We start from the raw sequence: 14,335 nt of genomic DNA on the forward strand, positions 1-14,335 counted from the left end.
TTATTAGAGGAAAAAGAATAGCTCAATAAGATTGGAAATATATCGTGTTAAAGAAAATTCCCCTGCTCACATGCGCTCCTCTCTCTTTCAAAATCATAAATAAACATTAAAAAAGAGAGAGACAGAGGCACCTGGGTGGCTCAGTTAAGCGGCCAACTCTTGATCACGGCTCAGGTCATGATCCCACGGTTCGTGAGTTCAAGCCCTGAGTCAGGCTTTACACTGACAGTGTGGAGCCTGCTTGGGATTCTCTCCCTCTCCCTCTCTGACCCTCCCCTGCTCATGTTCTTTCTCTGTGTCTATATTGTGTTTCACAAATTCACAAACTGACCTCCTTATCTCAAGGAAACAGGCTTTAAGGTTCTACTATATGCTACCTTGATTTTCAAAAACAGTTCTTGCAAACTACATATCCTTTGGGGAAAAAATTGCTTTGTCTACTTTATCGAACTCTCTAACTCCCAACGTTAGGTAGTAGGATGATAAATGAGACAGCCGGGACTAGTGCATACCAGCTACACTATACTAACAGCAGTTATTTATTGGCACTGTGGGGGGTTCATTTTCCCATTTAGTTCTGATAGAACCCTCAGATTTGTAGTTGAGGACACTGGGGTCTTGTTAAATGTCATGAAGCTAATTAGTGGCAGAACTAGTCCTCGAAGAGACACTCCCTTAACTTCTAAGTGCTTTTCCCAGCCTATTTTCTGCCTTTCTTGCTCAAGTCAGGATATTCAGGATCATCGCTAGGATTCGCCTTTCACTGGAATGCTAAGGCTAACATGTTTTTCTGGCACCCCAAGTCTGAGCCCCTGGGAGGAGCAGTGTCACTGCAAATGCTGCCCAGGATTTCAAAACCCAGCAGCTGGGACAAGGTGGATGCTTTCAAAATCTCAACACAGTTTTGGAAACTTGATTAAAAAATATTCTCTAAATGGTGTGGTGCCACAATAGTTGCAAAGAAGGTGAGTCATGGGAAACTACTGCCTCTCACGGCCCCTTTGCATTGGCTTGCAGCCTGGATGGGCCGGGTGATGGGAAAGCAAGGAGGTAGACGGCAGGAACACCTGGCTTAGCACTTCCTACTCTCAACAATGTTGTGTGGGAGGGTTTCGTGTGTGCAGCCTGTTGCTTTACTCCAGATGGGGTAATTGATGCCTTGGTCTGACCCTGTTGTGTCCTGTCCACCCCTTCCTCCTCCTCCTCCCATTCCTAAGCCCTTATCTGATTTATCTGTATCTTCATTGTTCCCTCCTAGTGTCCTCTACTTGTTTCCTTCCCACATCCAAAGAATCAAGCTGTTTGTCAAGTGATGCAAACTGACTCAGCATTGAAAGATTCCTCTTGACTGAGAATGTCATTGAATCAAAGGAAGAAGAGCGTAAACACAGAGTGCAAATACTAAGGATGTGACGACAGAGAATAAATGACTTTGTTTGGAGTTAAAGTGATTTCAGGGGTTATATGAGATAGTGGTTTTCAACTGTGGTGCAAAGTCACAGATAATTTCAACACAATCAATATCTAGACACTTAAAAGTCATGTCTACTCTTTTCTAAACTTCTCTGCTTAAAACTTATCTGCCTGTGGTGGAAGGTAACACCTACTCTCCTTTGCACCTGTGTCACATCTGGGTCTCTCACTTGTTAGTAGTAAAGGCATCTTACTGTTGGGCAGCGCCCACAGGTAAAATGGACAGTGGGGCATCAAATAAGGGGGCAGTTTGAAATATTGTCTGTGAAAGCGTCTTTAACCAAAGCCCAATAACATGTATGTCATGCACCTTTTTAAAAGCTACATTTTAAATAACAGTTTTCTTTTTGTTCTGTAATTTGTAATCAAAGCTAAAGATGTATCCATATCATTTTGATCAACTTCCTAGTAATTAAAAGGTAACTTAATCCAAAAGAAAAATTTTAACACTTTTGTCCAAGGAAAAAAATTTAAATATTAACACACATTTTTGTTATAGATCATAAATGATCAATAGGATTTTGCATTATAAATATAGATTTCATTAGAAAACTCAGTACAGAATGGAAATAAAGTTTCAAGAAAGAGTGATGTAAAATGACTGATTTTACATATGTTTTTGGGGTGCCTGGCTGGTTCAGTCAGTAAAGCTGGCAACTAACTCTTGATCTCAGGTTCATGAGTTCAAGCTCCATTTTGGGTGAAGAGCTTATGTAAAAAAATACATTTGAGGGGCACCTGGGTGGCTCGGTCGGTTAAGCTTCCAACTTCGGCTCAGGTCATGATCTCACGGTTCATGAGTTCAAGCCCCACCTCAGGCTCCGTGCTGACAGCTGGGAGCCTAGAGCCTGCATCAGATTCTGTATGTCCTTCTCTCTCTTCCCCTCCCCTGTTCATGCTCTGTTTCTCTCTCTCTCTCAAAAATAAATATTTTTAAAAATTAAGAAAAATATATATATATATGTATATTTGAATATGTCTTTGAATATGTCCAGATAGTTTATAAACAGACACTGGTAAGTATCAAAGAGTAGCATTCAACTGGATATATTTAAATGGGTGATGTAAAAAGTTTCATGAAAGAATGCCAAAATTTTAACATGTCAGATATTACATTCTTTTTTTTTTTTTTTAACTTTTTTAATGTTAATTTATCTTTGAGAGAGACAAAGACGGAGTGAGAGTGGGGAGGGGTAGAGAGAGAAGGAGACACAGACTCTGAGCTGTCAGCACAGGGCAGCTCCCAGCTCTGAGCTGTCAGCACAGAGCCCGACGTGGGCCTCAAACCCACGAACTGTGAAATCATGAGCTGAGCCAAAGTCAGACACTCAACTAACTGAGTCACCCAGGCACCCTAGATATTACATTCTTTATAATTCCTTAAGCTTATGACAAATTTCAAATGTTATCTTAAAACTGTACAAGATACACAATTTTTCTAAAACATTTTTATAGGACTCATAAGAAAAAAAATTAAAGAACACTGATACAGGAGGCTAATAAGTATGCCATCTCATAATGAACAGTTCATTCCCCATCCAGTCGTTGGGTGGTACAGTAGAGAACAATGTGATAGGAGAGAAAATACCGAGGACTGTGAGAACAGAAATCCAGCTTTCTCACTCTTTTTGTTACTTACTGCAGTCAACCTTTGCAGTCCAGCTTTGTTTGCTCATCTGTAAAATGACAGAACTAGACTATGGTTCATTTTAAACTGGGAGCTATTTCATTCTGTCACCAAATGCTCTACATTGGTTATATTCTTAGAGTTTGTCTTTCTCTTTTCTTTCCTGTTAATTTGAAGTTCTTTTCTAGAGGTAGCATACACAGTTGAGAACAGGAAGGAAAGCGTTAACTATTCTCTTCTTCCTCACCACTAAAGAGAATACAGTTCTCTAAGACTTATGAAATGAATAAATGGTCAAATAATCATTAAAACAGTCACACAGCCATTGTAGTCATTTCTGGGAGTGCCTGGAAGATTTTCTAAACCCTGTGGATTGGAAAACGACATACACAGGGCTGGCTTCCCTTTCCATCAGGCATTCTCAGCCTTGGGTCCATGATGGAATCCAAGGGGTTCAAAAACTTGTGTAAGAAAAAGGGAAAAAAATACATCTTTATTTTCATGAGCCTCTTAAATCTGTTTTCTTCGGTTACACATGTAAGCAATTCGCAGAGTAGTTATTAGCAGTTACTGTTTGTTACTTTGCAGTTACTGTTTGTTACTTTGTCACCAACACAAGTATACCGTGCTAGCTCTGTTATTTAATGTTTATTTATTTTGAAAGAGCAAGAGCACGAGCAGGGGAAGGGCAGAGATAGAGAAGGAGAGAATCCCAAGCAAGTTCCACACGGTCAGTGCAGAGCCCCAGTGAGGCTCCATGTCACCAATGATGAGATGATCACCTGAGCCTAAATCAAGAGTGGCACGGTCGCTTAACCCACTGAGCCACCCAGGAGCCCCGGTTTTAATACTTTTGATAACTATATTTCAACATAATTTTCTTTGTAATCCTATATATTTCACTTTATGCGTTTGAAAACGTTGCTGAAAAGTCCCTAAACTTCACCAGATTGCCAAAAGAGTCTTTGGCACAAACTAAAAGTCTAAGATTACTCAGGCGTGAATATAGACATAGATCATTAAAGAACCCCTAGTGCGGGCTGCAAGAAGCAATTGACAGCCACTGTAAACTTGAAAAAATGCAAACTGTTTCGATAATTGAGTGAACCTTAAAGAACAACCAGGAACTTCAATTTAAAGGGCCAAAAAGAATGTTGTTTAGAAATCTCGGAAGCCAAAGGTTAGCAATGATGATAGGAGCGGCCCGCTTCGGCCTCCTACGTTGTCACTGCCTAAGAGGCCGACTCAATGGCCAAGAACCCACTTCCTGTTGACAGAGGCTCGGGTCTAATCCACCCTGTTCCTCCCAGTCTGGGCCGCGATCAAAGGGGTACACAAACTCTACACCACAGAATCAAAAAACTGTCTTTCAAAAATGTATATCGGGGCAAATCGCCGATATCCTACGACTCCAGGGGGTTTAGCGTTCGAGAGTCGGCTCCTTTTCCTCGGGGCAGATGGGACTCCTGCAGCAGCGGACCGAAAACTTTCGTCCACAACTTGAAGTTAGGGTTTCCGCTACTCCAGGCCGGCGGCTCATTTCCTTCCCTGTCCCTCGGAGAGGGTTTCTCCCGGGACTCACAGACCCTTCCCTCGGAGCGCAGCCCTCTCCTAAAAAAAAAAAAAATCCCAAGTGCAGGTCTCTTTAAGACCCCAAGTCTAAGAGCCGAAATCTCCAGCACCGGAGCCAGACTCCGCCTCCTTCTCTGCGGCCCGGGCAACACTCCGGCCCAGGTCCTGAGAGCGGCGCCGTTGGGTTACGTAGCGGCACGTGATTGGCCGCCTCCCCCTGGCGGGCCGGGATTGGCCGGCGCCCGGCCCCGCCCCTCGCCCCCGCCCAGGCCCGCGGCCGCCCGGGTGTCCTCGCGCCGCTCGTCCACGCGCAGCCTGGCAGTTTGCCTCTTCCTCGTCCTGCAGCCTGCGTCCATGGCCACCGCAGCGGCCGAGGAGCCCTTCCCCTTCCACGGCCTCCTGCCCAAGAAAGAGACCGGGGCCGCCTCCTTCCTCTGTCGCTACCCAGAGTATGACGGGCGGGGGGTGCTCATCGCCGTCCTGGACACGGGGGTGGACCCCGGGGCTCCTGGCATGCAGGTGCGGCAGCCGCGGAGGGCGCGGGGGCGCGGGCGGCCGGCTGGCCGGCGGGCTGGCGGGGGACGTGGAGGGGACGCAGCCTCGCAGCGCGGCAGGCCGAAGCCCGCTCTGCGGCCGAGCGGGAGCCGGCACCGGGAGGAGGCATGGGGGCTCGGGCTGGGCCGTCAGCCCGGCCCAGACAAAAGCGGCGTGCCAGGCGCGGCCGGCCGGGGTGCCTGGGTCCGCCTTTCGCCCAGGAAGCCCCTTCCTGCCCAGGTGCTGCCAGGCCCGGGCCCCGGGGCCGCTTCCCGCCGCGCTGCCTTCCTCCGCAGGTCCCTAGTGTCTCGGGCACCGGCCCGTGCCTACTGTTTTTTAACGGGGATTTTACAATTTTTATTAGTTGTCGGGGGTGGGGGCGGGGAGGAAACAGAACAGTGGCGAACGACCTATCAGAACCTTTTTATTGCTGTCGTTCGGGGGATTTGGTTCTGGGGAGAATTGTTGGTCTTTAGCACCAAAGCCGGGTTTCGAGAAGATAACTCGGTCAACTTCCTCTGGTAGTTTCCTCTGGTAGTTTTATGTGTTCTATTTTTAAACCATCTTCTGCACTGTACTTGTTTAGGGTCATTGAAGCGCATGGCTTCGTCTTTGTTTTACATAAGAACCCAATTTAGTTTGTTTTTGGCCAACTCTTCAGGCTCTATTAAATTAGGCTTCTTTAATTTTTTTTTTGTCACCAAATATAAGACAACATACTTTACGATTTTAAAAAATTGCTTAATTTTGCCAGAAGCACCTTTGAAATCTTTAAAGTACTGTACCAAAAGGTAATTTTTTAAAAAATGTGTTTCTTGATTAAAAGTATTCCGTGTAAAGGCTTTGAAGTTTGGCTTCTGTAGATTTCGCCTTAGCATTTAATGAAATACAGTCATAAACAAAATATCTGTTGAAGATCCATCTTTTAAAAATCTAATCTGGATGTAATCCTCTCCTTCTGGTCGACCCTTCATCTGTGTATCTTATTCTCCTTTCTTAACTACACTCTGAAGTTTAGTAATTTTCTCCCTCCCCCAAGTCCCCTCTGGCCTCCGGATCCTTTATTGTACTTTCCAATAATCGAGGTAGCATTTTGGAGGTTAAGATGTCGTGCTGGGGAGGGGGCGGGAAGGGGAACCAGTCTGACTGTACAGGATCCCTTTAGGAATCTTGCTTTCTCCTGTTAAGTCTTCAGCAGCACTCTGGAGTACAACACACCTTGGGCTTTTGGGACCAGGAAGCTTTGGTGAATCAGAATAGGGAGTCATACTGTTCCCTCCTGGTAGCTCTAGTGATACAGTTGTTGCATTAATAACTCTGAAGCCTTGCAACAGTGACAGCTATCATCTCATTGAGGCTTGACTGCAGAGTGGTCATGGTTTCCATTCTGTCCTAGTGTATGTTTACTTTTTATAGGGATAAGTGGGAGGAGAACAGCTGGGGTAAGTGGTTCACTGGTTCTTTTGTCAGGATAATAAAAGGATCAGGAGAGTTTGGAGGAGTACTGTCTCAGTAAAAATGCTTTTGTAGAATTTCCCAGTCTGCTTATCACTTTGTTCCGTTACTCTCTGTAAAGTAACAGCAGTTCTCAACACAGTGTTGCTGTGGACATTGATTGAGAAGATTAATTACATGTGACTTTTTCAAATGCTCAAGCAGAGTATTAAGTAAACACTGATTTTTTTTTTTTTTAAGCAAGTTTGTTTAGAAGTTTAGGTTGGGATTTAAATCACCCACTGTGTGAAGTATAAATACACACTAGATATTGGCATGTAATAACAAATGTTCAAGCAGTAAAATATTGAAATAAAATGAAAACGTAACTCTTGTCTTCCAACAACTTTAACTCTGAGATACTGACATAAATATGACCAGTTAAAGAAATTCAGTACAGTGGCTTGCACATGAGTGAATTTTCAAGGTTTTTTCCCCCTGCTTTTGCCAATTTATTTTGTAGATCTGTGTATACACCATTAAGATAAGAAAGTGGATAGAAATAGGAAGGAAAGAAAAAAAGGAGTGGACATTTAGAATGCCAGGTGGGGTCTGCATGGAGGACCAGAGATACAAATAAACCCTTTGGAGATGGCAATGGGGTGTCATTCTTCAGTGACTGCTTTGGGCCCAGTGGTCTTTTGTGACAACTGTCTGGGCTTGTGAAAAGCAGAGGGTGGGGGGCACCTGGATGCTTCAGTCGGTTAAGCGTCTGACTCTTGGTTTCGGCTCAGGTCACGATGTCACAGTTCGTGGGATCGAGCCCCTCATGGGACTCTGCGCTGACAGTGCAGAGCCTGCTTGGGATCCTCTCTCCCTCTCTGCCCCTCCCCTGCACATTCTCTCTCTCTCTCTCAAACTAAATAAACTTCAAAAAAAAAGTAGAGGGCAGACAGCATGAAGGGAGTAATAAGTGCATAAATGATCACACTTTTCCTCATCGAATATCCAGGCACCTGGCAGGTGCCCAAGGGTGAGTTAAAAGCTGTCCTCCTGCAGGCGTCACCAGGATTGATCAGGGGCCAGTGAGAGCTGGCTTTGAGGCCGAGATGGGACTTGCACTGACCTGGAAAGAATACACAGTGGCCAGTTGGTCTCCTGCCACCAGTCTTCTCTTGGCTCCACCCTTTACAATGCCAGATTATTTTCCTTAGAAAAAATAAGAAACTGCTTCTGTAACACCCTTGTGTAATACAAAACAAAGCACTTAATTTTGGCATTCTAGTTTCCTTTGCCTAAAAATTCCGGAATTTGAATTTTGTGTGGCGCTTCTCCGTGCAGCTTGACCTCCTCGTGGTGCTTTGCTTCTCACTGTTTGCCCTATGCTTCCATCCAGAACATTCCACCCTTTCCACTCACCCCCGTGTTTCAGGCCTTTCCTCAACACATGAGTTAATCTGCCCGCAAGCCTTCCACCCTCACCTGTAACTTGCTTAATCCTTTAAGACCCACCTGGGTCTTGACCCTATTAGCTTTTGGGACCTCTACTGGCTGAATTAAGACCCCAGCATATATCTACACGTGGGTGCCCAGCATTGTGTTTGACCCGAGGCTTCAGGATGAATAAGGCCCATCCTTACCAACAGTCATTTGGGTGCTTTTTTTCTTTTTGCTTTCCTAGCAATGTGTTCATATCCCCCCTCCCTGCCCCCGTGTAGCGTTTAAAATGTTTCATTTTAGTATTTCTGTTTACGTAACCTTTTTTCCTGCATAAGTTGAAATTCTTTGACAGCATATGTCCAAATGCATTTTGTAGGAGACATGCCTATCACATTATTTTTGTTGAATGAGAAAAAAAAAAAAAATGTGTCCACAGCGTGCATAATTTCCTCATGGAGGAAAAAATGGCTTGGGGAAGGTTACAAGTGGTCCTATAAAAATCTTTGTTTTTACATTTCCTGAAGTTATAAAGTAAATCATAGATACATAATTGGTTACAAATGTTGGATGCTATGCAGTTGGTTTTAATTTTTATTACCTTTCTCTCGGTTAGTCTTCCCTAATTCCCCCAAGCTGGGTTTTATATTCTTACATGCTTTCGTACACACTGTCCTTACCTTTTTTATTTATTGTCCTGTGTTGCAGTTATCTCTTTACTAATCTGTTTTCCAACTGGATTGTAAGCTTTGTGAAAGCGGAGCCTGTCTGATTCATTCATCATTACGTCCTCAGAATAAGTCATTTAATAGTACTTGCTTATGAAATATCTTCCCTTGCTTAAAAGAATATTTTCAAGTAAATGCTTCTACATTCACCTTGTTTTGTTCAGGATGATTTGCAACTCCCCTTTCCCGCTTTCTTCTGATCCTCATGTTTAATGACGGGAGCTCCCAGCCCTCACCAGCTTCCTCGCCATAATCAATTCAGTGGAGACACAAAGTGACTTAGAGTCTTGACGTGGGGGAAACCTTTGGGCAATTTCTGTTTTGTTTGTCCAGCATAGCCCCCTAGGCCTTTCTCAGTCCCCCACCCCAGTGCGCACGGCGTACTACCCTAGCTCTGCTCATAACATCCTCTTCCTCCCCCTGCAAAGATGAGGGACTTCATTCTGATGGTAGCAGTTCACTGTCCTACTTCTCCCAAAGCTCCATTGCGAAATCCTCGGCCGGTTTGCCTTTTTTAACACCTCTCCTCCCTAACCCCAAATTCCCTCTTGTGTCTTATTGTCTCCAGTGGCGTGGTTTCCTTTACCTAATGGAGAAAGAAGTACAGGGATAGAAAAGTGCATATGTAAGAAGTTGTAATGAAAGAGACAGACTAATAAGTAAAGCTGGTGGCAATAGTAGATGGTAAAGAAGTCACCAAATCCCATTAGGTTTTCTTCCTTTGCTCACACACTGATAATGAGGTTTCTAATGAGAGGGATCTGTTGTCTGGCTTGTTAGTGATCTCTTGTGATTCTTGATCTCAAGTCACTGAAGTTGTTTGCTCGTTGAGAAGATAAAGATAGGTGATTGTGTTCCTAGTGCTATGGCTTAGCTTTCAAGTTACAGACTTACTTGGAATACATTTTGAAATCGATTATTTTCTTACGTGATTTAGCTAGTTTTAATTTTATAAGGGAGTATTTCCATTTTGTATTTTGGTTGATTTTCTTACATTTTCCTTCATTTATTTCCAAAGATGCTTAGCCAATCCCTTCAAAGCCAGTAGCGGATTTAATCAGTTAATTTTATCATGATCTTATCAGAATTTGGTTTGACTTCCAAAGTCATTTTTTTAAACTGATTTTGAGCCTCCTGAGTATATTAGTTACTTTGTTACTAGTATAGACAATTTCCAAGAAATAAGTATCCAGCTTAAAGTTTCCGTTAAAAATTTTAAAAAAGGCAGCTGTACCTGGGAGGCCTTTATGGCCCCAGGTGGTTCTATAGCAATGTCGTTGGAAGAAGATTTGGGGCCCGCCACGAACCTCTTTGCTTCTGCCTCGTAAAGAAAAACTTGTGCCTTTGTTTCCTCTACGTGGTAACTTTCCCTCTCCTCCCTTGGTAACCCTTACCTACAGGGCTTTGAGGACACTACAGTGGGAGAAGTGCCTGGAAAGACACACAGAGGGACACTTAGCTTGATCTTAAAGAGTGTGAATGTGAATTCTCTGGGTGGAAAGGAGTTGGAAGACCTTGTGCTTCTCTGATGCTCTTGGCATTTTTTTTGCATTCCCTTTTTTCTCCGTCCCCCTCCTTGAGGATAGGTAGGGGGTTGTCTTTTTTTTTTTAATTTTTTTTTTTAACATTTATTTATTTTTGAGACAGAGAGAGACAGAGCATGAGCAGGGGAGGGTCAGAGAGAGAGGGAGACACAGAATCCAAAACAGGCTCCAGGCTCTGAGCTGTCAGCCCAGAGCCCGATGCGGGGCTCGAACTCACGGACTGCGAGATCATGACCTGAGCCGAAGTCCGACACCCAAACGACTGAGCCACCCAGGCGCCGTGGGGGATTGTCTTTTTTCGGTTGTCTTTGTGTCTCCATGCCTGACGATTCCCTGCTGGTAACTCAGTACCTCTATCTTGAATGCTACAGATTCCCTTTGCAAAGCAAGCCAAGAAGTGATTTTTCCAACGAAAGCAGTGTGGAAATATAGGACTGCTGTCACCTGTAGTAGTCTGCATGGCCCCAAAGAAAATTTGTGAACTGGCCAAGAAACCAGGCCTTAGAAAAATCAGTCTTAATGCTGAGCAGTTTGTGTCAGATCATTCAGTAATTAAATCTGTATTGAGCACCAACCAGGCACTGCTAGGTTTGGGAGAATTTGGTGAATAAAATAGACCTAGTCCTTGCCCTTAGGGAACTTACTTTCTAATAATGGAAATAGATGAGGAATCAGCTAACTGTAGAATTACAAATTCTGTGAAGGAAACAAGGCCCAGTGAGGAGGAGTAAGGCTCAGGTTTAGGGTGGTGACTGCCCACAGAAGAGGTCATCACGGAGGCCTTCTGAAGAGGTGACATTTTAGTAGAAGGCCGAAAGATGAGATGGGGATTTCTATGGAACAGCTGAAGAGACAGACAGAGGATCCCAAGCGGAAGGACTGTGTGCACAGAGTCGTGGGGCAGGGAAAGGTTGGCACGTGGCAGGAACCGAGAGGAGGCCAGTGCGGTTACAGTGGTCCAGGGCCGCGGTGGAACGGGTCGCTCAGAGGCTTTTGTGCTGAGCTCCATGGCAGGGGGCCGCATGGGAGCTGGCGGCTGCCATCGCACAGCTTGTCCTCTTGCTTCTGGTGCGGGCCACGAACGCACCCGGGAGACCTGCACAGAGCATCAGTGTCACCAAGGCAAGAGGTGGTGGTGGGGAAAGGGTTGGGATAGCGGTGGCGAAAATTCAGAGAAGATGGACTCGAACTGTATTTTAGAGGTGGGATGAAGATGACTTCCTGACAGATTTGATGTGGGCAGCAAACCAGAGAAAGGAATCCGAGAAGGACGTTGAACTCTCTGGTTTGAGCAACTGGGTATGTGCCGATTCCTGAGATGGCAGAGCCTGGAGGGAAGGAAGTTCGAATGTGAACTTTGAACTTTGAACTTTGGACTTGAAGTTTGAGTGCCGGTGGGCATCCTGTAATGAAATGTCATTACATGTTTTCCCCTGAAAACATGTGCTCGTCGGGCCCAGAGCTTAACCTTCTTCAGATCTTTTCTCAGATGTTACCTTCTCAGTGAGATCTTTCTTAACCAACCTAGTTACTGAAAACCCCACGCTACCTCCTCCTTCTCCTTAATTTTTCTCCATAATAATTATCACCATCTGGCGTTAGGTATCTGACATGTTAATTGAGTAGAACAGAAGATCTGTGAGACCAGGGACTTCTAGGTATTGATCATTACTGTGTGTGTGTCCCCAACACCTAAACGAGTGGCCTGTGGTAAATGCTTAGTAAGTATTTATTAACTGACTGTGTAAAATCACTTGAAGGATTCTTTGTTTTTCATGAGTGATTTTTTTGTAAGTATCTCTCCAGCTTTTGGCTTAAAACAACTCAATTTTCTTTTTTAAATGAATGCAGATTTTATAGGGTATTTTATGTATGTGTACATGTGTGCACACATATATGGGGGTTGGCATTGCTTTTTATCATGATTAAGAAATCTATAATTCATATTTCAATTATCCCTTCATTTTCAGGTCACAACTGATGGAAAACCAAAAATCATCGATATCATTGATACAACAGGAAGTGGTGATGTGAATACTGCTACAGTAGTAGAGCCCAAAGATGGTGAGATTATTGGTCTTTCAGGAAGAGTGCTCAAGGTTAGAGCTTTAATGTTTTAATCGAATTTTTCTTTCCTTTTTTTGTACTGTTGCCTCAAAGCATTTAGTGTTTTTAGCTTATGGTTACTGGTAGGTTACTAGTTATCTGTTGCTGTTTAACACATTACCCCCAAAACTTCATGGTTTAAAACAACAAACATTTATCATCTCACAATTTCTGCGTGTCAGTAATCTGGGTTTGACTTAGCTGGGTGCCTCTTGTTTAAGATCTCTCCTGAGCTTGGCCAGGGCTGCAGTTTCATCTGAAGGCTCAGCCTGAGGGGGGAAGGGGAGTCTGTTGCAAGCTCACTCAAGTGGTTATTGGCAGGCTTAGGGTCCTCTCCACGAGGCTGCTATACGCCATGTAGCTGTCTTCCCCCTGGGTGAGTAGTCCAGGAGAGTACCCAAGATGGAGGCCATGGTCTTTTTACATATTAATCTTGGGATTCACATTCCATTGCTTCTGCCATTTCGTTTTCATTGGAAATGAGCCATGAAACCCAGCACACACTTAAAGGGGAAGGGAATTTTACGAGAGCATGAGGAGCAGGGGTCATCTTAGAAGAAGTCATTTGTTTTGTTGTGTGATAGTGGGCTTAGAATTAGGATATATTTTTCATTGTGGTTGCCAAATTCCAAAAATTTTTAAGTTTTGGATAGAAAGATGGGAAAAGTGACCAGGTTATAGTTTTGCCTTGTTTCCTGTTCCTTCTGAGAACTTGAAGAGGAAATATTTAGGATTTAATCATTGTGGACTTAAGTGACTGGCTTTGTGTTAACTCTATGTGCTTGGTAGAAAGGTGAGCTAACATGAAAAATGATTAGATTGCTAACATAAAGCAATTCATGAGATGTTAGCTAATGAGCTTATAGATGTCAAGAATTTGATTGTGGTTTGGTATTTTAAACCAATAAGCAGAATTAGTTTGGAAAATGAATTTGTGCTTATTGATATGTTTAAAGAGCTGTATTTAACTCCGGCCATCTTTTACCGTCTCTCTGAATTATGTTTAGGCATCCTCTTCTGGATAAGGTTGTTGTGCTATGTAGTGAGTTAACACAAATTCAGCTGCTTAAAGCTACATACATTCCTGCATTTATTATTTTACTGTTTCCATGGGTCAGCACTGCTTTCTGTGGTTCTCTGGTCAGTGTCTCACAAGACTGTACTCAGGTATTGGTTGGAACTGTGGTTTCATCTGAGGCTCAGGATCCTCTTCCAACTTCGTTCTTCTTGTTGGAAGAATATATTTTTCTTGCAGCTGTTGAGCTCACCACAGTTTGCTTCTTCCAGGCCAGCAGGAGAATCTCTCTGACCATTGGGATGGCCCCTGTCTCTGTTTTAAGGAGCCTACCTGATTAGGTAGGCTCACCAGGGCAGTCTCCTTTTTTATTAAATCAGTCACCTGATTACAGACCTTAATTGTATCTGCACAATGCCTTTACCTTTGCTATATTACTTACCATAATACAGTCACAGGAGTGCTAGTCACAGGCCCTGCCTTTACCAAGGGGAGAGGACTATACAAGGGCATGGGTCTTCTTGCAGGACTGAATTGTTTGTATGACCCCAAAAGTCCTATGTTGAAGCCCTGACACCCAATTTGATGGTATTTGGAGATGGTGTTAGGGGTAGATGAGCTCATGGGAGCGAGCCCCTCGTGACAGGATTAGTCCGTTTTCTCTCTCTCTCTCTCTCTCTCTCTCTCCTGTGTGAGAATACAGTGAGAAGGCTGTGCCTGCAAGTTAGGAAGAGTCTCCCCAGAACCTGACCATGCTGGCACTCTAATCCCATGCCCCCAGCCTTCAGAACTAAGAAAATAAATTTCTGGTGTTTGAGCTACTATGGTATTTTCTTATGGTGCCTGAGGTAAGACACCATCTGTC

At 44.0% G+C, this 14,335-nt stretch overlaps 1 protein-coding gene across 9 annotated transcripts in view; it reads left to right on the top strand.

Annotated features, from left to right (window-relative positions):
* Positions 1 to 4,928: 4,928 nt before the first annotated feature.
* The window catches only part of TPP2 (tripeptidyl peptidase 2), a 68,410-nt gene continuing 59,003 nt past the window's right edge, over positions 4,929 to 14,335 (top strand). For 5 of the 9 annotated variants that reach the window (XM_045481487.1, XM_045481507.1, XM_045481528.1 and 2 more), the window contains exons 1-2: positions 4,945 to 5,191; positions 12,320 to 12,448. In XM_045481487.1, the coding sequence (XP_045337443.1) occupies positions 5,027 to 5,191; positions 12,320 to 12,448 (294 nt within the window). In that variant the 5' untranslated portion in view covers positions 4,945 to 5,026. Of the gene's footprint in view, positions 5,192 to 12,319; positions 12,449 to 14,335 lie in introns of all 9 variants that reach the window. The other 4 variants (XM_045481470.1, XM_045481497.1, XM_045481479.1 and 1 more) reach the window with 2 other exon arrangements.

Source organism: Leopardus geoffroyi, chromosome A1, assembly GCF_018350155.1.
Source record: "Leopardus geoffroyi isolate Oge1 chromosome A1, O.geoffroyi_Oge1_pat1.0, whole genome shotgun sequence".
Classification (NCBI taxonomy): Eukaryota; Metazoa; Chordata; class Mammalia; order Carnivora; family Felidae; genus Leopardus; species Leopardus geoffroyi.